Source organism: Neoarius graeffei, chromosome 20, assembly GCF_027579695.1.
Source record: "Neoarius graeffei isolate fNeoGra1 chromosome 20, fNeoGra1.pri, whole genome shotgun sequence".
Taxonomy (NCBI): Eukaryota; Metazoa; Chordata; class Actinopteri; order Siluriformes; family Ariidae; genus Neoarius; species Neoarius graeffei.
In genome coordinates, this window is record NC_083588.1 from 64,330,955 (window position 1) to 64,349,081 (window position 18,127).

The 18,127-nt window shown below is 41.1% G+C and overlaps 1 protein-coding gene across 2 annotated transcripts in view; it reads right to left on the minus strand.

The window, feature by feature from the left end:
- bcat2 (branched chain amino-acid transaminase 2, mitochondrial) overlaps positions 1-18,127 on the minus strand; it is a 30,203-nt gene extending 12,076 nt beyond the window's left edge. The window contains exons 1-6 of one of the 2 annotated variants that reach the window (XM_060902240.1): positions 18,073-18,127; positions 14,045-14,119; positions 13,494-13,592; positions 12,007-12,117; positions 11,449-11,568; positions 267-430 (exon numbers count right to left, since the gene is read on the minus strand). In XM_060902240.1, the coding sequence (XP_060758223.1) occupies positions 267-430; positions 11,449-11,568; positions 12,007-12,117; positions 13,494-13,592; positions 14,045-14,119; positions 18,073-18,090 (587 nt within the window). In that variant the 5' untranslated portion in view covers positions 18,091-18,127. Of the gene's footprint in view, positions 1-266; positions 431-11,448; positions 11,569-12,006; positions 12,118-13,391; positions 13,593-14,044; positions 14,120-18,072 lie in introns of both variants that reach the window. The other variant, XM_060902239.1, reaches the window with a different exon arrangement.

Below are 18,127 nucleotides of genomic sequence, written 5' to 3' on the forward strand. Positions count from 1 at the left end.
TTTTTAAAACCCTTTTTTACTGAATCTTTACAAGGGGTGCCAATAATTGCAGAGGGCCCTGTACACAGGTTTAAAAATGGGGGGAAAGACCATATAAAGTGTGTAAAATTTAGCCTCTCAGCTTGTTCTGAGAGTGCAGTGTGCAAATCTCTCTTTAATCATCAGCACAAAGAATTCGACTTCAAGTTTAAATGGTTCACATCAGGTGAAAAATGCTCAAATTAAAAAATAAATAAAACTTTAAATCAATCTTTTTTGCCTCTGACCTGCCCATCTTGTACGCGCCCACTCCGCCCCTGCAGGCTCGCACGAAGCGAGGATCCGCCAGCAGGGACACAGGATTAAAGGCTCCCGTGGCGAAGTACGGCCCCACCGGCCCCACGATGACGAAAAGGAGGGCGCGACTTGATCGGGACACGCCCAAAGAAGGCTGAGCCAACGAGAGACAAGAGAATTGAAAGGTCAGCATAGCAGACGTATTCCAATAATTGTTTTACAACACAATGAGTACAGTGATGTTACTAGCCAGTTAATTAGTATCTTGCAAGGTTACATTAAGATTGTGACAATAGGACAAAAGCATCACACCATGATTCTCAAAGGCATTTCCACACCACACATTTATCACAAGAGACACACACACATGAAATAAAACGTAACAATTTGTTTTTACAATCTGAAAGACTTACAAATTTTAAACGTCAGCTGGGTCATTCCATGTCAACTCAACCAGAGCCTCCCACCTCAAATTTTTGATTTTGCTTAAACTTTGCACACTGCAAGTAGCATGCCTGAGGAGCACTAAGGCCAAGTATTTAAAGCATATACGCAGAGCCATGGCCTCACTTTCGTTTATAAATGCCTTGAGACCTCAAGAATGGCACAGGAATAGTTTTAAGCGTTAACAATAAATCTAATATAGTAATTTTTACAATTAAAAGTGATTTATATAGGTAGCGGTCTGAGTGAATGACCTTGACGTCCGTGACGTCACAGCAGGAAGTCTATCGGCCTCATCGCCATTTCCACTATACTAAAACACAGCTGACTGCAACGCCGATCCTCCATTTTGAGCTAATTTATCACTATGCCACGTAGATGTGTTGCTGGCCGGTGCAGCAACATGACAGAAGGTGGATTTGCGTTGCATTCATGGCAGCGCTCGAAACTAACAGTGTCCCGACGTCCCGGGGACCATAAAAAATGTCATCGGGACACAAAATTATCATATCTGGGACAATTCCGGGACAATGGAAAAAAATAGATCTAGAAAAAAAGTTCTACATTAATATTATTTACAAAGCCGTAACACATACGTAGACATTCACCTAATTTGTCAATTTTAATTTTAAAACGTTAACAGCGAAAAATACATTAGTAGCTACACTTTCGATGCACCTGCATCAGTAGGCTACAGAGCAGCGCATTCTGTTCTAGAATCTTCGGCCGGAGTCCGCATTATATGGACTTGGAATGGAATTGCTACCGCACACGCTGCGCCGACTCTTGCCAGAACAAAAATGCTTAAGTGGTTGAAGCGGACCGACCGCGGGGAAGAAACTGAAAGCCCAGACATAACGTCTCCGGGACCTTCAGGATCCAAAGTGTCATCGCCTGGTCTGCAGGCAACGCTAGCAACTGAATGAACTTAATGAACACTGTTAGACACGTTATAAAATACAACAGGAATGATGTGGATGATATTGACGGAAGATACCATTCAACAGAATAAGTGAGTTTTCTTGGTGTCTTTCTAGTTCAGAAAGTTTAGTCAGTCAGCAGCACAACTAGGCTCGGACCTGCTGGCACTATGCTGATGTTGCTAACATTTGCACCCGGCAGCGAAAGTTCATAAAATGGATAACGGAAAGTTCATAAAAATGGATAACGGAAAGTTCATAAAAATGGATAACGGTAATGGATAACGGAAAGTTCATAAAAATGGATAACGGTAATGGTGAAAATTATAAGTTGGCCTTATAAGTGCCAACAGATATTCAAGGTATAAGTAGATGAAATGAACATAAAAGGGGTCTTATTTTCAACTAAAGTGTACTGCAGATGTAGGGAGTTGAAACATTTTCTGAATGAGCTAGTTGGCCCCTTTAAATAAACGGGTATCTATTCATACAGTGAGATCGCCAAAGTTTAATAAACTGAAAATGCAATAACTAATTTTGAAGTAGATGATGTATAGGATGTGTCGCTTGTGTCTTGTGACTTATTGTAAAAATGATATAAAGGGTTCAAAATCGCATAGTTACAAATATAATAGTAACTTCATATGATAATATTAACCACTGGTTATTTCAGAGAGGAAAAAAATGGGGACACTATTGCTTCCATTCGGGACAATACAACACAGAATTCGGGACCACTGGGGGACACAAAGAAAAAAAAGTTAATTTCAAGCCCTGATTCATGGCCCAAGAATGTTCAAACTGCAAAGATGTGGATGCGTTTTGCGAGAAGTTCACGGGCACATTGGGCGCCTACGAAGTGGTCTCTCCTCTGCTCTGCACATTTTACTGAAGACTCGTACGAGACCTCTGATCTGTTGAGGAGCGTTGGCTATAAGCCCGGATTGAAAGAGGGTGCAGTACCGACAAAGAAAACTATAAGAAAAGGAAAGAGTTCAGTTGCACCAGTCCCCCTGGAATGAGCAGAGGGTTGTTGCTAAAACCCAGGACGGAACGGGACATATCGCTCGGGCAGTGATCTCCCCGCAGTTGTTGCTAAAACCGGTGACGTCCCGTTCCGTCCCGGGTTTTAGTAATTGCCCGAGCCCAGCAGTAATGGTGGAATGCACAGTATAAAGAAAAGTGAAAGAGTGGAGCAGCCGTCTGATTTCTAAACTGGATATCACTGCCATCTCGCCCTGACGTGGAAGAAGTGAATGAACGGAGAACCAAACGAACAACTGAAAGTCAGATTGTTTCAAAAACAATCGGCCACAAGATCGGCCTTTAAGAAGTGAGAACACAGACGCGTAAGCTCCGACTCTCATTTGGATACAAAACAAACACCACGTTGTTTCCCTGCATTTAGATTAATACCTGTAACTTGTATTAAGTTAGCGATATAAGATTATTTAATTTGCTTCAGAATGTGATTGTCTCAGTTCATCTGATCAAATGTAAAAGGCTCATTAAATTAATCAGTGAAAATGCATGCATGTTGCATAAGTTATAACACCCATCCTGTTTTAATGAGAGTCAACCCACAATCAATGAAGTCACATCAGTCTTAGTTGAGTGAGTCGGTAACGCTATTTCTTACTTTCACCATAAATTTTTATGACTTTGGTCTATAGCTGTAAAAGGCCTCGGCCTTAAAACCGGTTCCCGCTGTGACGTCACGCACTCGGGGCTGGCTGGCTCAGCACCAATGACAACTTCATGGGCGATTTTAACTCTCAAAAATACACATTTTTTAATCACCATTTATGCAGCATACAAGAGTCAAGGATGGAGACACTATCCACTCATTTATTTAAAAACAAAAGCTCTGCGTATCTGCTTTAAGCTTAATTATCACTAACTGTTGAGATTCAGCCTGGTTTTTGAAGTCGGGGTCATTTCCTTCTTGAATGCTTCAATTCTGGAGCAACTTTGTGCATCTAGAAAAAGTACTTGCAGAAGTGTTCAGTCTATGACATGGATTTTATCAAAAAAAGTTGGTCCTCTCCTGATTTTAACCATCATTGTCGACATATTTTACTCAGTTTAGCCCTTAGGTGGTATAGAAAAATCACCTAAATGAAAATTCGCTAGTGTATTTTTATGATTTTGATTTCTTCATTACTCTTAGCTTAGTGATGATAGAGACCTAAATTTTTTAAAGGACACCGTCAGTAAACTTCTTAAGCATGTTAAAACAAGCTCGAAGCCCCAGTGGCTATATTCACTGACTTATTAACCCCTGAAGTTGGACCCAGAATGAAGTGCTATTTTTGTCATAATTGGATACATACAGTACTTTTCTCAAAAGGGACACGTTATAACTTTCAGTTTTTTCGTGCTTGAAAATATGCGCCTTGGTAAGATGTGAAAAAATGGAAGATGTAATACTCTCCCTTTTGAAGTTACAACAAAACAACTGGACCCGGGGTCCGACATTAACCAACTGCTAGGAATCCTCTGAAAAAGGGAACGCTATTGTTTTGTTTAACACAAAAATGTTTATTAACTAACAGTTTAGCCAAACTTCAAGTCAGACATATCTGGCTATCAAAGATAAATTCAGTATAAGCCAGACCATTGATCAACATGTATTAATCATCACAGCAAAATATGATAATTTCCAAAAAAACTCTAGGTAACGTTCAAAACAAGTCACATTACATGTCATCAATGCCACTGATAGTGTTTCTAAGAGTTCATCCATACACACTTGTGAACAACTTAAAACTGTCTCCGATTTTATTAATGCCCATCTGTTGGAACTTGTACAGTCTGCCTGTAGTTGTACTGGGAAGTGGCAGCGAGCACAGCACATAACCCACAGGAACCCAGCACTTGTCCTTCTGCCTGGACCATTTGTACATGCAAGGATTCTGCATTTGCCTCATGAAAGTGATGAGTAGATCATCCTTGTCTTCATCTACCTCTAGCACACTTCCTATATACCAGACCTGGTCATAGACGGCTGCCGCATATCAGTGGCGGCTGCTGGTTTTTAAAACAGGGGAAGCCCATTTTACGCGTTCATCGTAAAACCTGTAGGCCGGATATCAAAGCATAGAAAGGTGTGCCCCATTAGCATAGTGAACTCGACAACCCTACCTAGTGGCAGAAAGTATTTTTGCTTGTACATTTCATGTTATAGTCTGGCTTGCCAGGCTAGTGCCTCATATCCTTAATCAAAAATATCAAACATCCAAAAATCACTGGCTATTCAACGAAGAGCCTTGAACATCATACCCTGATATGCAACACAGAGTCTTTAACACAACACCCAGCTGTGCAACACATCCTTGAACATCTTCTGCAACACAGTCTGGAAATTCATAACCAGGTAGGCTATGCAACACACAGAACCTTGAATATTATACCCAGGTATAACCTATAACACAGAGCCCACCATTCTCTTAACATTACTGAACAATATACACACTTCACATTCATGAACATGAACACTATTTATACACAAATTCTGCCCTCCGCTCCTTTTCCAGAAAATGGTCTGTGACCCTGTCATACCAGCTGGTTGTGCTTTCCAGAGACTTCACCAATTTCTGTTAGCAGCTAGCACTGCAGATCCCAATAAGGCTCAAGCTAGCCTACAACCAGATTGAACTACAAATGAAATAAACGAGTGAATTCACGAATGATCAAACTGATAGAATGGATGAAAGTTAACGGAGCACAACGAGTAATATTTACATTTATTTACAGAGTAATGTACAGAGACATCAATGAGAAGAAACGTTTATATGAAAAGAAAGTCGGACAGCACTTTGGCACACGACTGCACTTTCTCGACATCCGCTAGGGACTGACTGATCATGCTTCCGTGTTCCTTGCCAAAGTACTGCCCTCCTCATGTCTTTCAAACACTACCTCCAATAATCCTTCATCAGCCCGGCTTCTTGCCCCTCCCACTGTCTCGTTTAGTCCCAGAGAAGCCCGGCTTCCCTGGAAGTGACGATTTTGTTGATTTTAACCAATAACAACTAGCCGAAATTGGCTGTTCAGAGCCCTCTCATAGACTGCAACGGATACCCGGCTGCCAGTCAGTGTTGCCAGATACTGCTGACGTTTTCCATCCCAAAATATGTTCAAAACCCGCCAAAATGCACTTAAAACCGCCCAATCTGGCAACACTGCTGTCAGTCCATAGAGCCCATTGAAATAAGAAAGGTTACAGCCTGGCAGCAAAGGTGATTCTCGTAGCGAACTGCAAGTTCGTCAGACATCACTCAAATAAGTTACAGGATAGTTATGAACATAAATACAATCTTGGGCATATATTATGGTATGCAAGTTATTGTTTTAATGAGAATTCAACGTCGTAGACGCCGCAGTTTGGGGAGAGAATTTTAGGGGAAGCTCGGCTTCCCTTGTTGTCTCTGAGAAATCGCCCCTGCCCCATATGCACCAGGCTTGTATTCTTGGACATCATGGTGTGCAGTAGCAGTGTTTTCCCGAGAAAAAAATTAAAGCCCTAAATTCTGGCATGATGATACACAGACAACTGAGTGCCAATGGTGTGAAAGCAAGCGCTAAAGGCGTGAAGTGAAACTAGAGGGGTTCGGGGGCATGCTCCCCCGGAAAATTTTTTTAAAATCGATGCTCTCAGGTGCATTTTCAGGGTCTCAGAGGTTTTAGATCCATGATGATTATAGGATAGATTTTACTAGCATTTCTGACCTAAATAGTATTAAACACATTTGAAATTTCACCTTAAAGTTCAACATGCAGGTTAAACTGTTTTGTTATAGATTACTGAGGTCTAGGATAGATCTGAAAATCTATGGGGATCCCTTAATTATCTATCAAGTAGTGTTGTAACAAATGTGCATGAAAATATGAACAGTGGTTTGCTCCGTCTTATGCAATCCAATGAAGAGACTCGATCATCATGACCTCCTGTTGATCACAAAGGGATCCGAACCTAAGACCTGCCACCTTAAAATAAGTTGCTGTATTACTATAACTAATGATTTAGAATGTTTCTGATGCAATTACCGTAATATATGTAGAACCAAGATGCACTGAAAAGAAAAGTAAGGCAGCTGCATATTATAAAGTTTAAATTTTGGCACTTTATTAAATGGACTAGATTAAGATTAAAACATGTATTTAAAGGAAAACTTAATTTCTACAGTTTAAGTTTGCAGAAAGATTATGTACTTTTAAACACATTTCATGAAGAGATTGTGTTAATAAGTGTCAAATGTAGCATGATTTCAAATAATAATGATGAGCGTATTTGGCAGTGTGATGTCACTGTGAGCCTTTAACAAAAGAATAATCCGGAGCCGCCTTTTGTTAAATGGATCCCAGTGACATCACACTGCCAAAAATGCTTATGATCATTATTTGAAATTATGCTATATTTGACACATTTGGACAACTTCACTTCGTGAGAGTGTTTATAAGTACATAATCTTTTTGCAAACCCAAACTAATGAATTAAGTTTTCTACTCGTTTAAAGCAGATTAATTCTCCTTGGCTTTTGCTTGGCCCGATGTTGGGGAGCCCTCTCATAGTCCGTCTCGCTGTCATCCATGCTGATGTGGATTAATTTGTCCAGCGAGTCTTCTCCTAGCTTATTAAAATCAGTCGGCTTTGTCCGTCTGGTGGGGGACGACATCGGCAGCCAATGAGATCGCTTATAATGAATCTGAAACTTCCGGGATGTCTGATGTTTTCTTTCGATGTTTTTATTGGACGGTTTGAACGCGTGATCTTGACGTAGCCAACAGATTAGTTTGTTTACATCATACCACGTGGACTTACTTTGACAGAATCAACACAAACACTGGAAAAAAAAAAGACCGCTTGTTTAACACAAATATCAATCAGTATGTAAATGGATCTGTTATTTGCCCTCCTATGTATCTAGTTACTTGTGGGTAGGAAATTTAACGTAATCGGTATAAATCTAAGCGTATCGGATTTTAACTAAAGCGACTAAGCGTATCGGCAAGCAGAGCGAGCGTATCGGGCCCGATATGCTAAAATGCTTTGGGGAAAACCATGCAGTAGAATGTGCTAGAGTCCCACTCGTCATGGAAATATCTGCAGAGATCCTGTACATTCTCAGGTTAGGCCCCATCAGGTATGAAGCGGTGATGGCTTCTAATGCCAGGCACCTTCTTTGCACCGTTCTTCTTGGGCCTGTGATGCTTCTACCACATCTTCCTTAGAGACGTACAAGAACTTGATACCTTGGATTTCCCTGAGAGCCCATTCATAGAGTGCAACAGGTGACAGAATGTGGTCATTTGTTGTAGCTTGGAGGCTTGCCATCGCGTGGTGATTTGCCGTGACTACGTGCTTTATAGTGGCTTCTAGGTTGAAATAAAAACTTTAAACCCTCCTGTGACCTTGAAAACAAGGTCAAAGAGGTCATATGGGTCAAAAGGTCTTGTCAAAGCCTATTAAATCACATCACAAAGTAAATGCAACTTGAAAAGGCCACTGAAATACAGGCCCAAATCCTCCCCATTGGGAATACATGTAAATCACCTCAAAAACAACAAACTCTGGCCTATAAAGTCAGTAAAATAGATCACAGTGACCTAGTTTTTGCTGAGCTAGGCTGTGGTCACCCAAGGTACATTCAGGCCATATGTGAGCCTCCTAGCTCTTACGGTGTCAAAACGTGCCCTGCTAACGGATGGACAGACGGACGGACTAAGCTATTTGAACAGCTTTGCTGCTGACAGGCATGAAAACCGGTCAGGGGTGAAAAAGGTGAGAAGGGTGCGCGAGTGGTGACGTGGCCTCTGGTGTTGTTTTATTTTGTTTGGGGGGGTCCTCCCACAGAATAAATATTATAGCCTCCTTACTAAGTATACTGTATTGACATTTGCACAAGGACATACAGTACAAATACATGTAGTTATAGTGAAATTATGCCCTGGAAAAAAATGTGAATAATAGAACAAAGAAAGTGGAGAACACACAAGGAATAGTGATCATTTTTTCCTTTTATTTGCCTGGACGGGCGGCACGGTGGTGTAGTGGTTAGCGCTGTCGCCTCATAGCAAGAAGGTCCGGGTTCGAGCCCCGTGGCCGGCGAGGGCCTTTCTGTGTGGAGTTTGCATGTTCTCCCCGTGTCCGCGTGGGTTTCCTCCGGGTGCTCCGGTTTCCCCCACAGTCCAAAGACATGCAGGTTAGGTTAACTGGTGACTCTAAATTGAGCGTAGGTGTGAATGTGAGTGTGAATGGTTGTCTGTGTCTATGTGTCAGCCCTGTGATGACCTGGCGACTTGTCCAGGGTGTACCCCGCCTTTCGCCCGTAATCAGCTGGGATAGGCTCCAGCTCGCCTGCGACCCTGTAGAACAGGATAAAGCGGCTAGAGATAATGAGAATGAGGGATTTGCCTGGACCACCAGTGTCTCCATGGCCCGCTTTCGCTTCTCTCCTTCAGCAGTCTGCTTCTTGGCCTGCTGAGCACTGCAAGTTGCTTGAGAGCCATACTTGCTCTGCTGCTGCTGCTTTTCCTCCTTGTTCACCCTCTGCTGGTGTTTGTATGTGGCTGCTGCAGAGTTAATGTTCTTGCACAATGTTCTGTCCACTTCCCCAGACTTCACGTCCTCCCTTCTAAAGAGCTGCATAGCTGTCTTCCCCTTGGACATCAGCGTGTACTTGACCGTCTGTATTGCATTAAAGGTTTCCACATTCATGTTGCCAATCCTTTGATCAATTACATCATTCATCAGACTAAATGAGGACTCGACTCTAGGTCCATGAAAGATGGAGAGGCAACACTTAACCAGTGCACCCAGGGAAGGGTACTTGTCTGGTTCGTCGAAGACATGACCCCACCACTCCATGATGCTCTCTCCCTCCTTGAAGCTGGGGATGGTCAGGTCAACACTGAACCACACAAGTTCCCTCTGGATATCCTGGTCTGCTGGCAAGAGGTGCCCCAGCATACCACTCAGCCTGCCGAGAGATGGAAGTACCTGCAGCTTTCAGTTCTTTTGAAATCAAGGCTGAATACTTTCTTCTTTGCTGCTGTCTTTTATTAAATCAAATTTGAGACTTAATTTGATTTCTTTCAGCAGGGACAGCACTACAAAATGGCGCCTCCACTATACAGTGCCCTATATAGTGAGTAGCGAGCAATTTCGGACACAGGGATTGTCAAAAGACGCACACGCCCTCTTTCGAATGCTGACGTAATCAAGCCGGAAGTTTTGTTTGTTTTGATAGCGATCAGGAAAGTTTGAAAACCGTAGGAAATTCAGTCCGATGACTCAATCCAGCTTCTGGTGGTCTGGTCTGCACTCTGACAGATGTGTGCACGCTCTGGCCAGCAGGAGAAGAGGCACGAAATGATGCTGCTTGCCCTTCGCAGCGAGATGTACTCGTCGCTATGGCGTCAATATCAAAGCAGGAGGAGGAGGCGCAAAACGGCACGAATTGTCTATGGGTGCGAAGTGACCTCCTTGCCCTTTGGGTCAATATCAAACCCCCCAATTTTTTTTCTCATCGGATCTACACGATTCACGTAGGTCACCCATTTTCATTTCAAAACGGCGAATTTCGCCGAAAGGTGAGGGATTTTCATGCATGTGCTGAAGTCAGCAAAGCTAAAAATAAATTACCACAAATTTAGATCCCAGAACATCAGAATTAGTTTATGCAAGGTCAAAGTTGGCTCAGAAGAGAAAATGAGCATTTTTTGTGCATAAATGATGCCAATATTTTTCTAAGAACGCAAGATATTACACACCTAATTATTATACATTATTTGATATTATTAACCTACTTTAAATATATAAAATACCAGCTATGTACCGCGTGTCCCTCTTTGGATTTTGACCCCCTAAAATAAGGGATAATTTGGCACTCTCATTCTGGGTCAAGTTTGCATGTTCCTTCCTTTAAGATATACAACATCTACAGCCATGCAAATACATGAAGGGCGTAAGAAGTTGGTCCACCATAGTACGGTGTTAAAGATATGGACAGCTGTGGTGTAGTTTTTTCATAATAAGCACTCTAACTTACTAGAAAATGCAATCATGACTGGGTAAATTGTTATTTTTTCTAACATGCTGCCCTTCGTACACATGTTCAAAGCTGATGATAATGATGCCCAAATCCTAAAATATACCTCCCAAACTTACAGTACAAGCAAAATAATGAAGATATGGCAATCATAAATGTCTTTTTTATAGCCCTAATTTAGCTCCAGATTATAGGCGAAAATTGTAATCTTGACCCCCCCTTATGCAAACTAGGCTGAAATGAGCTCATAGGTCATCAGAGAGACCTAATATTTGGGCTTTGGTCATCATACGTGTATCTATCACTGGGGGGGAATAAAAATAAAAAATCTGAGGTGGGAAAACCTTTGAATTTGGTTGATTTGACATGGAATGACCCTGTTGCTAATGTAATAAGATTTTGTGATATCTGCAACATCTCAAAAGCAAAGTCCGACGTGACAATTTATTACAAAAATCGATGTTACATTATATCTCCCAGCTCTGATTCACATCATGTGATCAGTGATGTACATGCAATGCTGTGCAACAGGAGGCTATACTGTGATCATATCGATATGTTCTGATACTGTGACGATTTCGTGATATCATGATCATATTGTGATAGTACGGTGATACCGTTTTAGTATCACAGTAAAACTGATCATGATGTTATGATGCTGCGACGATATGATACCGTGATAGTGATATCGCGACTGTAACCCTGTTAAAAGATTAGCGGTGATCTCAGCGTGCTTCAGTACGAATCTCTCTCACCTCGACACCAATGAAGGTGGGTCTGATGTAAAGGCTGGCGTCAGTGGAGTACGGGACCCACTCTTGGTCCAACTCGATGAGCTTCTTAATGCACTCCAGCAGCTCGCCTTTATCAAACACCTGCAGGGAAACGAGAACATTTTAAAATAAAAACCAACACCGCTGAGGCTCGACTGGAGGGGGACGATGATCAGAGCCGGAGATGATCAGGCTGCCCGCTTCAAGTTCGACAACTACAGGAGAAAGTTATATTTAAATCAAATTAACGTTTAATTTATTCATCCATAAATGTGTGTCTTCCACCCTTTCCTTTTCATATTTTACATTTCTAATTTAAATAATTTTTCTACTTATCCATTTGTTTAACAATTTATCCACTTATTTACCCAAAAATTAGTTTACTAATGCATCCATCAACTTGTGTATTTATCCATCTTTTTAATAGTATATATATTTTAAATTGAATAAATTTATAAATTTCTTCATTTATTTGAGCAGTGTCTCTAGTCTATCTGGTAATGAGATGTCTGCACACGTGTGTGAGAGAGAGAGACTCACAGGCAGGCAGCAGCGTTCTGCACTGCGATACATGCGTTCCATGTTCAGCATGGGCCGGAACAGACGGATCTGATTATCCACTCCCCGGAACGCCTTCATCCCCTCAAACAGCTAAAGGACCCCACACACACACAAGAAATGCAAGAGGAAATGATTGGAAATTAATCAGATCAACTGATTTGATTAAATCTAGTCTATGCTATAAATAATGAGTCTGAAAGCTACATCATGAATAAAAAAAAAAATTCAGAACAGTAAATCTGTGACATCTGATACGCGACACTCGCAAGAGCAAGCGATCAAAACGACATGCCATCGTTCACTTCCTAAACACGTGCACAAAACGAAGCCACGATTTTCACTACGACGCTCCAAAGAAACAAATCCTATGAATGCCTTGAATCATTCCTCAGAGCAAATCCTACAGTCGACGTTTATTCAGTTCCCTGATCAAACTTTAGGTCCTACCAAATTAATTCCTCCTTTACTGTTCCACACATTGGGGCGAGGAGGTGGTCATGGTGATGTTATTACAAAAACTTATAACCATGTTTTCATCTTATCCGGTCAAACATGACTTCTCAATAAAACATACCTGGAGACGTTCTGAAGAAAAATTAAATTTGGAAGGAAGTAGCAAAGACTGTTGGAATCTTGATTAAGTACAAGAAGCAAGCAAACTTGCGTAACTAATCTAATGTGAGAAGGAAGCAAATGTAAAGCAAAGCAACCACTGCAACTCTTCAGACAGACAATAACTGAAGCAATCATACCTCTTCTAAAATTCATTCCTCCCTTAGCATTGGCCAGGTACTTAAATCCTTTGAACTAGCAGTTATCAGACCCCTGATTAAAAAAAAACCCTGACCTCGAACAGTCAGCTGTCCAGCTATCAGCCAACATCAAACCTCCCATTTATCTCCAACATCCTAGAAAAAGCCACGGTACAGCAGTGATGTGCGCATCTACAGAGGAATAACATCCATGAAATGCATCAGTCAGGATTTAGATCTCATCATAGCACAGAGACAGCACTGGTTAAAGTAGTAAATGACCTACTACTGGCCTCTGATCAGGGCTGTGTCTCACCTCTTGCAACATGTGAACATCTACCAAGGTTAAACTCTGAATATTCCTTGGGACAATAAGCTTTTTAATGAAGTGAAAATCCAATGTTTGTGGGGGTTTTTTGAGAAAAAAAAGAGACAAATTACCTTTGTGGCAAAACTTTACCCATCATTTTTAGTATTTTTCTTGAACCAAGTAACTTTTTTTTTTTTTTTTAAACGGTCTTTAACATCCTCTAAAAATCCAAAACTCTGAGCAAGCGCACACACGTGCCACTTTAAAAACCGTGAAGGTGGATTGTGAATAAACAATGGCACCTCAACGGAGTAATGCAGAGCAGAGGATGCAGGGTGGAGCGACAGGTTTTGGAAGGGTTTAATCTGAGGAGCTTCCCATCCTTCTTTCTCCGACCAACTCACAGTCAACATGTGATCCGAGAAAAACTTTCCGAAGACCAGGTTGGACAGGTCAGGCTTGGGGATCGGCGTCTGCCTCTTCTCAATGGCCAGATCTGCAGCCTGAGAGAGAGAGCGCGAGAGAGAGAGAGAGAGAGAAGAAAGTGAAAGCAGATATGTGGAAGACAGATTTTTTTTTTTTTAAATTCACCATAATTGATTGCGCATGCAATTCAGAAATTCATTGAAATTTTAATCAAATTAAAAGCAGTGAGTCAGAAGAATGAGAAAGCGCTGCAGAGAGTGAAAGAGGGGAAAAAAGCAGAAAGAGAGGAATACAAGCAAACAAACAGTCAGAAAAACAGCTACAGCACACTTCAAACAGCATGAACACACCACCAGTAAAACTCCACCCAAGTTAAACCACAGTGAGAAGCAATTAATGGCACCGCCTCAGCCTGTAAAAACTCGCGAGAGCCCAGTCGTGCACATTCCACCACCGGCATGGTGTAATCGGAAACCGAGACAAGGGATTAGGTTACATCTCCGTTCTCCAGGTTCACTGAGCGAGTTACCTTGAAAGAAGAGCTGGCGAAGCGCAGAGATCCCAAACACACAGGGAGAGGCTGCAGGAAACGTCCACATAATGCCTGAGAGGGAGAAGGGAAGTGAGAGAACACGTCGTACCGATCAATTCAGGCAGAATACCTGCCTTTCACAGTCAGGGTGACACACCGTGTTGGTGTTAAACACAGGTTGCATGGCATGAAGGTCAGGCTTTACAGGTCACATTCCACATTCTAGAACTTGGCCTGCATTTTATTCAGCGTGTGTGGGTGCGTTATTTTCCCAAACACCCGATTACCACCGCTCCTAACAACTAACCAGTAGCTGTTTCCACTAAGCTGCTTCACACGCTAACTAATGAGCAATCTGAAACTGCAAACTTTATATTTAAAAAAAAAAAAAAACCTGAGTAATGAAAACGTGAATTTCAAGAAAACTCATCTCAAGTTTTTACATTCATGAGGTGTATGTGGTCCCCCCCCAGCCCCCAGATGATCCGATAAAGCAGAATTTGGCAAAACCAAATTTTAAATCATGACATGAAGATATGGAAACTAGGCGTGCACAAAAATATCAGTCAATCACGTAATTTTTTTCTAAATTCTTTTGATTCAGTATCAATCTTTTAGTCTAATATTTAATTTTTTGGGTGAATGGTTTTCTAGCTTCATTTCCACCAGGATTAAACAAATCGTCTCTGACTAGAATTAACAATTACTAGTCCTCCCCTTTAGATGTCGCTCTCCTGGTTAATTTAATATTTAACGAGTCCTGAACTCTCCTGCTGAATCGATATCTAATTGGAATTGAATCGTATCAGATTGAATCAAATTGGTAGCTTTGGAATCGGATTCAAATCTAATCGGTGTATGGGGGGAGGCCTTTAATGACTGTTTTGTGGACATTTTTAATACATCACTTCTAGTTTGCACAGAAACGCAATGGAAACCTGGTCACCGATCAGCGCTGCCCCTCCCCCCGACCGGTCACCGATCAGCGCTGCCCCTCCCCCCGACCAGTCACCGATCAGCGCTGCCCCTTATGACCGATAGCTGACCACTATTGTTTCCTGATTTCTACTATTGTTTAATTCTTATTATTTTCTTTTAATTCTTTTAATTAATTATTTTAGAATAAAGATAAAATTATTTTATGTAATTTTATCTCTCTATTGTTTACTGTTTTTGTTTTTACTTCTGTAAAGCACATTGAACTGCCATTGTGTATGAAATGTGCTATATAAATAAACTTGCCTTGCCTTGATACCCAATCAGGGATCACCAATGCTCTCTCCAACAAATCATGGATCACTGACTACGTTTACATGCACGTCCAAATTGAGCTGCTGTTGGTAATCGAGCAAAGGGTCCCAGCAGGGGTGCCAGAGAAATCCAATCCTACATGCACAAGCGAAATCGGGCTATTGTGCAAGGTGCATTGTGCACCCGAGCCACACGTGGCGCTACACGCCCCATCGTGTTGGTACACTTCCGGTTGTCATCATGAAGAGCTATAGTGTTGCCAGATACTGCTGACGTTTTCCAGCCAAAACATGTTCAAATCCGCTAAAATGCACTTAAAACCCCCAATCTGGCAACACTAGCAGTTCCGTGTTCAAGCTGTTAGGCTTGCTCTAACAGACTGTATGGCTACAAACTGTCCGGCGCAGACCACTGTTTTGTAAGACAACTTATTTTGCACAATAATATTTTTCTAAGGTCCATTTTTTGCTTACAAAAAATATATATATTTTTTGCTTACAATTTAACTTATGTCTTAATAAACACACAAAGTTCAATTGTTTTGTTTTTATTGACATTCTTCAGATGTTGGACATACACACACACACACACACTAATATAATAAATACACACACACACAAATACAATGACTTGTTTATGTACACAATTCACAGCTATGCAACAGCTGTACAGATGTATTTGGTGATACAGTAAGTGAGCTAAATTTTAACAGTGCAAACAATGCCACAAAAAGAAAAGATTCATGCCGTTGTCATGATTCGTTGTCATGCCGACCGAGGCTGTTGTGTTTCCCGCTTGTGGTCTCGTCACTTCCGGAAGTAGCTCGACAACTAGCTCGATAGGGTTTACATGCACTCAGTACGTTTACATGCACGTCCAAATCGAGCTGCTGTCGGTAATCGAGCAAAGGGTCCCAGCAGGGGTGCCAGAGAAATCCAATCCTACATGCACAAGTGAAATTGGGCTATTGTGCAAGGTGCATTGTGCACCCGAGCCACATGTGGCGCTATACGCCCCATCGTGTTGGTACACTTCCGGTTGTCGTCATGAAGAGCTATAGTGTTGCCAGATACTGCTGACGTTTTCCAGCCCAAAACATGTTCAAATCCGCTAAAATGCACTTAAACCCCCCAATCTGGCAACACTAGCAGTTCCGTGTTCAAGCTGTTAGGCTTTTTTTTTTTTTAGACTATGGCTACAAACTGTCCGGCGCAGACCACTGTTTTGTAAGACAACTTATTTTGCACAATAATATTTTTCTAAAGTCCATTTTTTGCTTACAAAAAAAATATTTTTTTTTGCTTACAATTTAACTTGTCTTAATAAACACACAAAAAGTTCAATTGTTTTGTTTTTATTGACATTCTTCAGATGTTGGACATATAAACACACACACACAAATACAGTGACTTGTTTATGTACACAATTCACAGCTATACAGATGTATTTGGTGATACAGTAAGTGAGCTAAATTTTAACAGTGCAAACAATGCCACAAAAAGAAAAGATTCATGCCGTTGTCATGATTCGTTGTCATGCCGACCGAGGCTGTTGTGTTTCCCGCTTGTGGTCTTGTCACTCGTCACTTCCGGAAGTAGCTTGACAAGTAGCTCGATAGGGTTTACATGCGCAAAGTAGCTCGGCAGAAATCGCATAAACCAGGTCGTGTAGCTCGATTCCGAGAAATCAAGTTCGGTTCAATTTCAGCCGAATTAAGGTGTATACATGGCATTTTGAATTTCGATTTCAGTCGAGCAACGGCAGAAATTCGATTCTCTCTATGTGCATGTAAACGTAGTGACTCTTTCCCCAACATTCAAGCACCGATTACTGTTTTTCCTGACAACCAATCAGTGATCATCATTGCTTGCCCCACCCACATGTTTGTTCTTGGTTTTAAACTCACTCACTCACTGGTGATAATTACAGTAATAAACTTTAAGTCCAGCACTCATTCTCCTCTTCTCACACATTCATGTCATGATTCTTCATCGCGTCTCTGCACATTCCGCCTCATCCTGGACAACCTGGACTTCAACACAACTCACGCGCACCTTAAACATGCCCACTTTTCAAATGTGTATATTTTAGATTCTAATTTTTCTTAAATTATATTTATAAATACCTTTGTCTATTTTTAAAAGTCTTCCATCTGAACTGTTTATGCGCCAATCACCAAAGCAAATTTCTTGTAAGTGCGAACCGACCACATGACGTAACTCGGGTGTTTTTTTTTTAGCATATTTTACCTGCTCTTTCCTGAACAAACAAAAACCCAAAGCTCACCAAACTGAGGAATTAGCACGAGATTTTTACTAAAGAAATGAGAAAACGTTTAAACATAAAAGTTATGTAAAAAAAAAAACTTTATATAAAACAATGAGAGTTTTCATGTCGTTAGTTCATAACTGAGTATAACCTCAAGATATAATAATAATAATAATAATAATAATAATAATAATCCTTAAATTTAAGATCTAGGAATATCAGACAAGCTGACATCATGCAGCACAGATTTGTATAATAAATGCACACCTTGATCTTAATGCAAAATATTTTTAAATGTAAATAGATAAACACGATGCACACTTCACTTCGCGCGCAGTATATGGTTCATTTTATTTTATTTTTCCACTGAAATCTCCAAACTCTCAGCCTGAAGTTTAACAATCACGAATTAAACTGTGATAAAAGAGTCGATATTATTATTATTTTAACCAGAACTGTTAATTACTGACACATGCAAGAAATAAAGCAGGTCTGAGTGAACTCACCGCCCTTAACGACGCCATGGCACACCGAAATCTGACCGGCTGGAAACAAACGCCG